Here is a 12,535-nt window from a genome sequence, read left to right on the forward strand (position 1 = left end):
CCAGGTGACTGCCAAGCGTGGGGCCTGGTGGGGAGCGGTTTTAGGGGGAGGCTGTGAGTTCAGGGTTGTGTTTCTTGAGTGTGAGGAGCTGGTAGGACAAGCCGGTAGAAGATCCAGTAAGCTTATGGAGTAGCAAGGCTTGAATTCAAAAGAGAGAGCAAAAGGTTGTGTAATTGCAAATTCAGACTCACTAATGGTGGTGACTTGAGCCTTTAGGAGAGAGTGAAGTGAATGGATTTCCTGAGAGAGAGAATTTAGAGAGAAAGAGTTTGGAGAGAGAGGCACAGAGGATAGAAGACAAACTGGAAAGGGGCAGAGAGCAGCTTCCCCCCTGGCGGCTCACACGCCCCCTCCTCGGGGAACCGTCTGCTGTTCTCCCAGCTCAAGGCCGCCTCTCCCTCCTCTGTGCATCCACGGTTCTTTGGGCTTCATTCTTAGGCCCACTGTCACCGGCTTCTGCGATTAGCTGTCTCCACGTTTGCCTCCCCTCTAGCTGATGCCCCTCCTGGGCAGGGACTGCATCCTTTCCGTCTTTGTAATATGCCCCAGAGTAAAAGAGGTCCAGAGGGAGGGAGGGAAGACGGGAGGCAGAAAACCAACTGTGGAGTGGGAAGAGCTGAAATTGCACAGCATCACAGAGATAAGGAGGAGAGAGTTTTGGAAAGAAGGGAGAAATCGGCGGTGTGAGCCTGTCGAGGACAGTGATGATAGCGGCGAAGGCGTGGGTCAGCCAGCGGGTGACCGTGAGCACCTCTGAGGCTGCAAGCTCGGTCCGTCCGCGTGGTGACCACGGCCCGCCATCAAGGGGGAAGGTTGCCATTGAGCCGCCCCACTGGGCACGAGGTGGCAGGACTCTGCGGGCGGCGTTTCCTGCTGCTGGAAGGAGAGACGAGGGCTCCCCTTGGGGGCAGGCGCGGCCCTGCCTCGCTCTCTGCAGCGATGCCGTGTCCAGGAAAAAGCAGAGTCAGACCTTGGTAAAGAAAGCTGTAGTCCTTGTACCCGCGAGCGGGAGTGCTTTCTGTATCCGGGGCTGTACCGACTGCACCTGACAAAGAGGGATGTGACCCGGCTCCGGCGACGGCCCCATGACTGTCCAGGAGTGGCTGAGGCCTCCCAGGGCAGCAGGGGCGCTGGGCCCCCGAGAGCAGAGGGGCCGGTGGGGCTGCAGCTCCGTGGGAAAGCACTGCTGTGTCTGGACCGGGGCCATCCCGTCTTGGAAGAGCTTTTCCGGGTGTGAGGTGGCAGGGACTTCCCGTCCATCCGGGCTTCCTGGGTCCGCGGCATCCTCCTCGACGCCAGGACCCTCCTCGTTTGGGTCCCGCGGCTCCTCTCTCGACGGTGCAGGAGGGGCTCGACCTCCACCTTACACTCGAGGACGGCCGTCGTCGGGAGCGCCTTCCTCTGTGCTGCCCAAGTCATTTTCTCTGAAAGTGACGTCGGCTTCCTCACAATTCACACAGAAGCGGTCGACTGGGTTCCCAAATCTTCCAGGTATTTCTTCCAAGAGGCAGAACAAAGCCCAGGGAAGCATGAGGCAGACAGACGGTGGGGGACCAGGTGTCCCTGCTCAGTCAGGCAGATGGCCTTCTCCGTGGGGAGGCAGAAGCCCCTCTGCTGGACCCACCCGCTGCCCACCTGGCCAGGTGGTGGCACTCACGTGTCACTGCCCCGAGGACACCTTGCTCCGCCCTCCGGCTGCAGGGGGGGCCTTCTTGACACCCTGTCTCTTCCTCGAAAGCACTCAAGTGGCTTGAGATTCTGTACCGATTGTGAGGTTCTTTGATTCATGTTTGGCCTCCTTTACAAGAAGGAGCAGGTGACCCTGGGGGTCAGGTGGCCCGTGGAACATAGCTCAACAAATGACTGTGTGTAAGTGAAAATGCTCACATCGAGGCCGCTGGCCCCAGCGTCCTCCTCCTGTTCTGGCCAACTTAGCCCCCATGGGTGAGAAGCTTGTACCCGCCACCATCCTGCCGAGCCCAGACTCACCCCGCTTCAGTGATTCTCAGTATCACTCCCTTGTGGAGCTGCGATCAGGCCTCCTCGGTCATCTCTCAATGCTTTCCTACCACTTGGCTGGAACCGTGGAGTCCGAATAATTGGGACGTGAAATGTGCCTTCGTAGCCGCCAGCCAAGAAGCTCTTAAGTCCACGCGGAATCTGAACAATGAAATCAGACAACGTCTGCAAAGACCTCTGATTTGGGGTCACCCTCCCCCTTTACACCAGGTGACTTGGAAGTTGAATGCAAGCCCGGCTCTGCCTCAGACACACCTGCACGCGCCGTTCAGCCCCACGAGTCTCACTGTCCTCTTTTCTCGGGGTCCGGCTCATCGAGTCATTGCCACCCTCCTTCTTGGTTCTACCCCTGGGGCCCGAGCTGAGCAACCCATCAGCAGAGCAGGGCTGGGCGAGATGCTCCTCGATGAGACAGAAGAGGCTGCCCTGCCCTCAGCCAGGCATCCATCGTGGGCCAGCACCACCTGTAGCCAACGTTGCCAGGCCAATCTCAACACTGTTGAAGGAAGATGCCAGGCCTGCTTTCCATAATTGATGGTTCCTCTTGATCTTCTAAGGGAAAACACCATGACTTTACATACGCAGACCCTCTAAGTCTTTCCTAACTTGGAATTCTCAGGTTGAGCGCAGCAGGAATGCAGACAGTGGTCCAGGCCTTACAGCAACGTGGAGGGAGAAGAGGAAAGGCCGTGCGTGCCAGCTCAGCTTTTTCTCCGTCCTTCCCTAATCCCAGCATCTAGTGAAGCCGCTCCCCAGAGCCCCCTCTCCCTGGAAGGCCTGGCAGCTGGGCTTCCTGGGCGGGACGGTATTTCATCCCCTAAGAGGAGGTCACCTGCACAAACTGCAAATGAGAGACCGGATTTCCAGAACGACATCTTGCAGTGTCGTTCTCGCACGAAATACCCTGTCCTGTTGTCCCCGTAAGTCCACGTGTGTTTGTCTGGTCTCACGTCCTGATTTAGGGCCCGGAACACAGACTCACCGTGGGTGTGGCCCTTAGTGATCTCGTGTCCACGGGGCACCTTCCCGCAGCTGCTCCGCCAGGCTGGCCTGGACCCAGGGCTCCCGCGGGGACCCCATCACCGGCCCGTCAGAGGAGAGCACTTGGGTGCAGAGAAGTCGCTGTGTTTTCTGAGTGGAACGGGAGCAGGAGAAGCTGTTTCGGGGACAGCAGTGAGCCCGCCCGAGGAGAAGCTGTTGAGACTCGGGCCTTGAGCGCCAGTTATGTGCAGGGGGCTGGAGAGGGGGCTCTGGCAGCGCCTCCTCACCCCAGCCTGGCTGCTGGGGTGCCGACCCGAGCCGGCGGTGAGGACGGTGGGCGGGGCCTCGGAGGCCGCGGGACACCCCCTGGCAGCAGGACGAGCCCCCCGCCTGCCCAGCGGATGTCGTGATCATGTGCCACTGCTTCACAGACGCGGGTCATGGTGGCCGAGAGCCCCGGGCCAGGGCCCACAGGAGGCGTTTAGCCCAGTCGTGCAACCCCGGGCCTGGAGTCGGGCCACGTGGCACCGAGCCCTGTGCCCACCCCTGCCAGCAGCTGTGACGCCACGGGCAGGCCACTTGACCTCTCTAGAACTCGCGCTCCTCCTCTGTAAATACGGTTAATGACGGTACCTACTTCCCCAGGTTGTGCCGGGGGAATTGGGGTCATCCGCCGGCCCCCAGTAAGTCTTCATTACACGTCGCTGAGGGCTGGGGGCTTCGGTGCCCCGAGGCTACCCTTCACCCGCTGGCTGAATCCCCAGCAAGGCTCCTCCTCCAAGAGCTTGTTCGGTCGCTGCTCGCATCCCTCTGAGGATGGGGAGCTCACTACCTCTTGGCTCACCCTGCTCCACCTTAGGTCTGTCTCTTGGACAGTCTCTGTGTTGAACCTGAATCTTCCCGATTGGCCCTGGCTCCATCCGCATAGTTATGCTGAATTCTGCCAGCTCTTCTTCCCCAGAACAGCAGGTTAAATCCTGCGAAGGTCGTTCACAGCCCCCCCCGTGCCTGTGCTCTTCCTACTCCGCGAGGCTATCTTTTCCCGACGACACACCTCGGTGTCTCCTGGAGATCCTTGAATGGAGTGGTTTCCTGGAGGCAGCCTGCACGCGGAGTCCCTGCCGTGTGCCGCGGAGCACAGACGAGAGGACGTGAGGCCAGGGCTCTGCGTCAGGCAGGGAGCAGCGTCCGCTGGGGGAACAGCCTGTGCTGACGCGGGGAGGCCTGTGGCCGAAGAAGCTCGGGGCGCGGTTGTGGCTGGAGAGTGAGGTGTGAGCCAGAGTCAGGGGCCATCAGGCTGGATGGGGAGGCGGGTGACAGGGCATCGGAGGAGGACTTTCGTCAAGGACATGACACTCCCTGCTTGAGCATCCCAACAGCAGCATGAACACCAGACGGCAGGGAGACCAGCTAACCGAGTAGCCGACCCCAGGGGCCAAAGTGTCCAAAATACACCCCCAGAGGCTAACAGCGGTCCCCTCTGGGCGGTGGGACGACGGACGAGTTCTTTTTGTTCCTGCTTCCCTGTGTTTTCTAATTTCTCTATAATAAGCATTTCTCCTGTGTAATGAGCATGTATTATTTATATAGTAAACGTGATTTATACTTGTCTAAAACACTTCAAAAGCAAATTGGCAGGACTTGGTAACAGTGGGAGGGAGGAGCCCGGAGGCCCAGGTCTGGTCTTGGTGCTCAGGGGCGTGGTGAGGCCACCGACCCCACAGGGGTGGGAGGGAGCAGAGCATCTGTCGGCAATCCTGACGGCCCCCAACGGTGGACAGAAGCACGGGCTGCCTCGACTTCCTCTGGGCCTCTCCGCAGCCCGGCCTGCAGGCCCGGGAAACTCGCCTGTCTGTTTGCAGAGCTGCCTCAGCGATAAAACGGCCAGAAGAGCCCACAGTCCCCGTGTTCACAAAACTCAGCCTGACGCGGGAGACGGGTATAAACGTTTGAAAGCCACTTAATGAACATGTAATTCCCAAGGGCTACTCACGCTCCAAAGCAAAGGAACTGATTCTAAGAAGACACGTAAGAAAGGAGATGTCTCTGCTCTGGGAGCTTGGGGAAGGGTCCCCGGAGGAGGGACTCTTGGGCTGAGAGCAGAAGGGAACGTTGGAGGGAATTACGGAAAAGCGTTCCAGGGCGAGGGAACAGCGCCGACGATGGCCCCGCGTCAAAGGATGGCATGTTTGAGTGTAAAAGAAACGCTGTTTGACCAGGAGTCCAGAGAGCGAGGGCCCAGGGGGGGCAGGGTGGACCCACGCCCAGGGCCTTGTAGGGCAGGAGGAGGTCTCCCCATCCCGTGCCCCCCCATTCTCTGCCACGTGGCACTGAAGGCCTGGTCGCGTTCCCCGCGTGGTCTGGGCAGCCGGATCCGGGGACCTCCGTCCCCTCCCGTGAGCAGAACTTGGGGCGCTCGCCCCAGCAGACACCCCGGAAGTCGCTGTGCGGCTCGGCTGTCAGCTTCCGCCATGGCCCCACACCCTTCACCAAATGTGTGTACAACCTGCTAATTAACGGAGTCATTTGGATCTGAAAGCATCTTATTCTACTGGGAGGTGGCACAGCCCTCGCATTAATTCACAGGTGAAAGTATTCTAGCATTTCTCTTATTTGGTTTCCTCTCCCCGGCTCAGCTTAATGGCTGGGGCGAGTTCTCTGAATTAGACTTGTGAACCCCACTCCTCCAGGTCACAAAGGCCCGGGGACCGCCTCGGGGCCTGGGGACAGGGTGCCCAGCCTTCACTCACCAGCGCCGAAGGCGGTGGGTGAGCAGGGGTGACGTCCCCAGTGCGGGAGAGGTGGAAGGGTGTCCGTGGCTGGTGGGTGAGTGAGAGACACAAAAGGTGCCCCGCGGGGGGTGACTCAGCGGAGGAGGTCCTGCTGTACTGTGTGTAAGGCGGCCCCCCGCTGTGGGGAGGGGAGCCAGACCCTCCCCCACTTCTCTCCTGGGGCGTGGAGACAGCGCCCACCCGTTGACGGACGGCTTCCTGGGGCCTGGGGTAGACCTGGGGGCTGGGGAGTAACCACCATTTACAAATGGCCGTGTGCAACATCTCGTTTAAACAAGGGACATTCTGGGCTGATATTTATGGTTCAGCTTATGACTGAGGGGTCCTTCTCCCCATAAGACAGTGGTTGTAAGTCTGCAGACCCTTGGGGCGTGCAGACAAGACCCGCTGCAAAAGAATGTTTTTTATTTACTCTTTTTTTCCCCCTGAAGGGATCTGGGTACTTGAAAAACAATTTATTGTGGTAATAGATGCAAACCAAAATGTCCCGTTTAACCACTTTTAAGTGCACAGTTCAGTGGCACTAAGCCAACATCACTGCCATCCGTCTCTAGGACTGTTTCCATCTTCCCCAGCTGAAACGCCCTTAGGAGGACAGCATCTGCCTGTCCTTCCGTTTGGAGGTGGCTCCCGGGGAGGTTTGGAGTCAGGCCCACCTGGATCCAGCTCCCCCGGGGTGTCACTCTGACCGTGTCACCTGGCGCCTCGGTCTCCTCACCTGAGACTGGGGTGCGAGGCCCGTCGGCGGGGAGAGGCTGAGCGGGCGGCGGGGGCTCTGCACGGCAGCGGGTGCACAGAGCCAACTTTGCCGTTGCAGGTCTCCAGGTGGTCCTGAACTCCATCATCAAGGCCATGGTGCCCCTCCTGCACATCGCCCTGCTCGTGCTCTTTGTTATAATCATCTACGCCATCATCGGGCTGGAGCTCTTCATGGGGAAGATGCACAAGACCTGCTACAACCAAGAGGGCGTCGCAGGTAAGGGGAGCGCCAGCCACCCACGGCCAGCTGGGGAGGCCCTGCCGTCGAGCGCCTGTGTGTCCACAGCCAGGAGAGGCAAAGATTGTATTTCTTTTTTTCTCTCGGTTCTAATTTTTGTTTTTACTAAAATGAGTCTCTGTTAAAATAGCTAAACACAAGCTTTGTCCGGCACTGCTAAGCACTCTTTAAACGAGGCGCCTAGCCGACATGGAATATTTTGAGAATCGGAGCTCACCTGGGGACTGTATGTCTCTGCCCCCTTGTCCCCCGTGTGGCTTGTCACCAAAGTGCCCTCGGGGGGAGGCCTCGCCCTCAGCTGGTGGCTCTCCCGTCACAGCCCTGGGTCCTCCGTCTCGGTGTCTCTGCCTCCCGTCCGGGGCCCCCAGTCCAGGAGGGGAGGACGGCCAGCAGCAAAACTCCTTTTCCTCCAGGAGGTGTGTCTGTACCTCGGGCATCCGCCGGCCCGTCCTCTCTGAGACCCTCTCTCTGCGTCCCTTCCATAAATCGGCGCATTCAACGGGCCGTGCTGCGCACTGAGCTCTCCCCGCTAGGACTGGACTTTGGGCTTGACGGACATGTGACAAACTGCTGTCTTCAGCTACTGAAATCTCAGCTGGACCTTTAAGAAAACATTTAAACAGAGATCGACATGGCTTTTAAACAAAGTAGTTGAACACAAAAACTTGTTTAAAAAAAAAGTACCCCCGAAAGGGGTTAGCCATGTTCGATTTATGTGACTTTTTTTCAAACGACAAGATCTTTCATCTTAGTTTCTGGCACCTTAGGGCAGAAAGGGGAGCATCTGTCTGAAGCATTGAAAGACCTTCTTTCCCCTTCACGTCCACTGCTTCACACTGTTGCTCAGCCCAGGCAGTAAATTAAACTTGACCCCCCCGCCCTGGGGGTGGGGGGAGCATCCTTACAAGAGGGAGTGAAATGGATTAATCGTATTCAGAAACCCAAATGGATCCCCTGATCTGAGTGATCTGGACGAACTGGCCGGGTGTTTGCATGCGGCCACAGTCGAAACAAAAACCCAAACCTATAAACCTGTAGTCACAGACTCACACAATTGTTTTTACTGCTTTGATGGCAAGCCTAAGAGGAGGCCAGTTTTTCACTGTAGGGAGAATTTCTTGGGTCAAATTCTATAAAATAAACTGTCACGTTAAAAGAAAAAGCTGTTTTTAAATTGAAGGAATTAGATCTTGACTTCAGTTAAAATTCTGAGATTTCCAGCCTTGCTTAAAGAAATACCCAATAATGCAATGAATAATATTCTCCCCTTTCATTCAGCTCCTTCCTTTTGTTGGGCTCAATCTGTAGCTGCCCTGAAACAATACATGTATGTTAATTGTGTGGCTTCCTTAGAGCTCATTCTAAGACCTGCTTAAGAACCACCAGAGAACGTCTAAAATTTATGCCGTTGTATTGAAATGGCCAACGGCCCATTTGACCCAGACGCCTCAGGCCGTTGCGGGGATGCTGGGCCCGAAAGGCCCCATCAGCCGGGCGATGGGCGGTGCAGTGGCTCTCACCTGCGCACCAAGGTGTGGTGGGGAGATGCGGTGAGATTCTGCGTTGAGCTGCCACGCCTCCACGCGTCTGTCCTCGCTGAGCTGGGAGAGCTGCTCCCACACCACCCCTGGTCTCTGCCATCCGACAGGGAAGCAGTCAAAGTGGCTTTTCCGCGGTCGGCAGGATCCTATGGGGGCTGTGCCCGCACCGCCTGGAAGTCTCTGACTTTGTGGTCCTGCCTTCAGTGGCCTCAAACAGCCAGAAAACGGTGGGCGTGATGGACAGGGTGATGGGCTCCTCTGTGCCGGACGGTGTGGCCGGAGGAAAGGCTGCCGCAGGCCTGCCGAGACCTTCCGCGGCCTCCGTGCTCTCAAGAAACAGAGCAGAACTGGCCTGGCCGAGTGGATGGCCAATCTGGGAACACACTACCGTCCATCCCTGAGGGTAAGCAGACCAGGAAACGCACCTGAGACACCGCCTGCTTCCTCCCAGAAAAAGCCCGGATTATTTACGTGATGGGTTTACCTCCCCCCGACCCCCCCCCACCAGGTTCGGAAGAGAATTGGCCCCCATCATGGAAACACCATCAGCCTGGGGAGCCAGGGTGCCCGAGGACAGACCCCGGGGACGCGCTCCCGAGAGAGGAGCCCCGTCAGCCCCGCCAGGAAGGGACCTCTCTGTGCGTGGAGCCGGCCTCCCGCGGGAAGGACGCCCCGGACACTGGCTGCAGAGGCCATTCTGCCCAGCACCCTGCACTCAGGCGCTCACTCACTGCCTGCGCCTGAACCGCGTCTGATGGCCGTCCAGGGACCCTCTCCTGTCAAGGGGGCCCCTTCCATCTACACACTGATCAACGCTGACAAAGAGGGACGTGTATGGGAATCCGGACGCATTCAGCACAGCCAGAGAGTAGAGGACCAGCAGCCTGCGATCTTTGAAACCACTCCCCATACGTTTTGGAGACGTTTGCATCACCTTTGGAATGGGTGTCTTTTTTAAATTTTAGACTTTGGAGTGAATTCCTATATTTTTCTGCAAAGTTAGATTATGCAAAAGCGCTCGTGAATCCTCGTCTTGGTTCTTCTATGGAATTTACATCAGATTATTTTCTATGGAATTTACATCAGATTATTTTACATCAGATTCTTTTTAATCTCACTTTGAGATTATTTTGTGAACTTGTAGATTTTAGGATACCTTGGATTTTGAGCCATGCTTCCTATCAAATCCATACGAGAAAGCACTGGAGCTGCCGGCGTACCATTGCTCTGCCTCCAGGCTGCCCCTTCCAGCCCCTGCAGACGTGGTCACAGGAGAGGAGATCTCCCCCGACCCCGGAGGCATCTGCAAGGCGCCTTCCTTGTTCCTCAACAGATACGTCACCATATGTCCGTCCTTTTGGTTTCTGGTCGTCCCATCTGTTTGGTCGCGGTCCGAGCCAGGTCACTCTGAGTAGCTCTCCCAAGCACAATAATTACCCCTGAGCCTGGCAGAGAACTGGTTGACTGAAACCCAGAAATGAAATCACTTTCAGTCTATTCACTCCTTAAAGTTGGGGCCTAAAAAAGTAATTGGTTTTGTCTTTGGTGATTTCTTCTTGGAAGCCCTCGCTGGCGCTCTCTCAGATTTCGTGCTCTTGTTGGGTATTAACTGCACTTCCAAAATCTCTCCTCATCTGTGCCTCCATTCTTCTACCACAAACTTAATTTGGACTTTCCAGAATGACCCCACCTCTCTTCATTTCTGTTTTAAAACGGGGAGCCCGTATGGCTTTGGCTCTTTCTCCAACTTCGTGTTCCCATTTTCCTCTCTGGGAATTCATGGCTCTGCTGGGAATCCAACACATCTTCACGTTGAAGCTAATTTCCCCTCACCCTCAAGTGCATGTCGCCGGGACCCACTGATTTGTGTGTGCTCACATTTTTCAAGTGTTCCCTTTAGTGCTTTTTATAGATACCTATTTTTACCAGATAATTATTGCTCCTTAATTGTTCTCAAATCTTTTTTTTATTGTTGTTCAAGACAGATTTAAAATAGCAGAGCGGTGCTTGATCCTGTAGACCATCTTTCTGAATCTCATCCTCTCTCTTTTACTAATGAGATCACGTCCCCTGGACACCGTTTTCTTTTCAACATACATTTGTAAAGCCCCCAAATATGTTTTCCTTCCTTGAGGACACTCAGAACTCCCTTTGGCAGCCTTCACCTTTCCCTCATTTCTGCCTGTTTTCAGGAATTGAGATGCAGGGAAAACTATCAGGTTAGCAGTCATAGTGCAAAGATTAGCAGCACCTTTATTGCACTAGAAAGCAAGACCGGAGAAGAAGAAACACAGGTTTCCCTCTATTTTGTTCACCTTCTCTTTTGTCTCATCTTTCATCATCCCAGCACTTTTGTCACAGTGACTGAATGCATCATTCTAGAAAGCGGGTCACTAGGCAAGTGAGACCCAGCAGAATTTATGATCTGTTTGGTTCCTGGCTTTCCACTCCACCTACGCTCAATTTTTAGGTGCTTGTTATCCACTTTCTTATGTATTCCTCAGGTCTGAGATTCACTTTTCAGGTTCCACCCTTTTATAGCCTCCCATTACTTAATCTCACATCCAAATCTCCAAAGATTTCAAAATGTCAAAAGTCACAAAAAACTATGACTGGAGTTCCATTACGTGAATGGAGGCCTCCTGGGGGTTAGACCCCAGAGTAGGAAATGATGGGGACACTGTTGTCCCCCATACAGTTCAGGGACCAGGGAGCGCCTTGGTCATCACACAGGCACACAACCTAAAGCACCAGGCCAGGAACAAGCCAGAAGCCGAGCTGCTCACAACGGCCCCCGCCTGGAAGCAGGCCAACTGTCCATCAGCGGGCGAGCAGATAAACGCACGGTAATATGTACGGCCGTGCAAAGGAACAGATCTTGAAACACAATGCTACGTGAAAAAAGCCACCTCGTGTGTGATTCTGTTGATATGAGATTCCTAGGCAGGCAGATCTGTAGACAGACAGCAGGTGTGGCTGCCAGGGCTGGATGGGAGAAGGGCTTCGGGAATCTGGGGCGACGGAAGCATTTCCAAATGCATTGTGGCAATGGCTGAAGAACTCTATAAATTTACTAAAAATAACTGAGCTGTCCGTGTTCACTGATGAATTGTATGGCATGTAAATTAGATTTCGGTGAAGCTGTTGAAAAGAGAGAGAGGGACTTCCCTGGTGGCGCAGTGGTTAGGAATCCGCCTGCCAGTGCAGGGGACACGGGTTCGAGCCCTGGTCCGGGAAGATCCCACATGCCGCGGAGCAACTGAGCCCGTGCGCCACAACTACGGAGTCTGCGCTCTAGAGCCTGCGAGCCACAACTACTGAGCCCACGTGCCACAACTACTGAAGCCCACGCGCCTAGAGCCCATGCTCCGCAACAAGAGAAGCCACTGCAATGAGAAGCCTGTGCACCACAATGAAGAGTAGCCCCCGCTCGCCACAACTAGAGAAAGCCTGCGCGCAGCAACAAAGACCCAATGCAGCCAAAAATAAATAAATAAAATAAATTTGTTTTTTAAAAAAAGAGAGAGAAAGGGAAAAGCCAAGAGGACACAAGTCAGCATGTGTCTCCAACCACTCAGCTCAGTCCACCTCCCTAAGAGTCACCCCTTAGTTAAGGATTAATATTCCTCTGCTGTCTTCCTCCTGAACAGCTGCGATTTGAAGCCACAAACTGAGAAACAGCCCAGCAAACCATAGTCTCCGTACAGAGGTCCTCGCCCCGTGATTGCTTGGGTACGTTTGAAGCCAGAGAGGATCCTGGTGGCCTGGAATCCCCAAACGAGGGATGACAAGCAAATTCTCTCTCTGGGGGCACATCTTCACTGAAGTTGGAGGCAGTCATCTGTTTGTTAGAACTAAGGTCCATTCTGTTTACTACTGTTTCTTCCTACAAGCATAAGACTATGTCCTTAATTTCACAAACTTCAGCGAATTCCACACTGTTACCTCCTGCAGCTGGGACCGAGTCTCTCAGTATTTTACCAAAATGGAAATTCTTAACTCAGCCAAGTCTTAGTTCAATTTACCAATGATCTCTGCACGACAAATATCTTAACTCACTAATTTCCTAGCAGCTATTCCTGCCCCGAGCACAGCCTGTGGCCGCGGGAGATGTTATGCTGTTTCCTGAAAAAGCCGAGAGTGCGTCACACCTGGGGAGCGTCCTCCCCATCACCCACGCCACTCTGTCCTGATTAGCGGTCAAG

General features: G+C 55.1%; 1 protein-coding gene across 24 annotated transcripts in view; it reads left to right on the forward strand.

Annotated features, from left to right (window-relative positions):
• The window catches only part of CACNA1C (calcium voltage-gated channel subunit alpha1 C), a 559,192-nt gene that overhangs the window by 389,558 nt on the left and 157,099 nt on the right, over positions 1-12,535 (forward strand). For all 24 annotated transcript variants that reach the window (XM_082422029.1, XM_082422051.1, XM_082422040.1 and 21 more), the window contains exon 6: positions 6,610-6,768. In XM_082422029.1, the coding sequence (XP_082278155.1) occupies positions 6,610-6,768 (159 nt within the window). The remainder of the gene's footprint in view (positions 1-6,609; positions 6,769-12,535) is intronic.

Source organism: Balaenoptera physalus (genome assembly GCF_965194825.1).
Source record: "Balaenoptera physalus genome assembly, chromosome: 13".
In the NCBI taxonomy this organism is placed as follows: domain Eukaryota; kingdom Metazoa; phylum Chordata; class Mammalia; order Artiodactyla; family Balaenopteridae; genus Balaenoptera; species Balaenoptera physalus.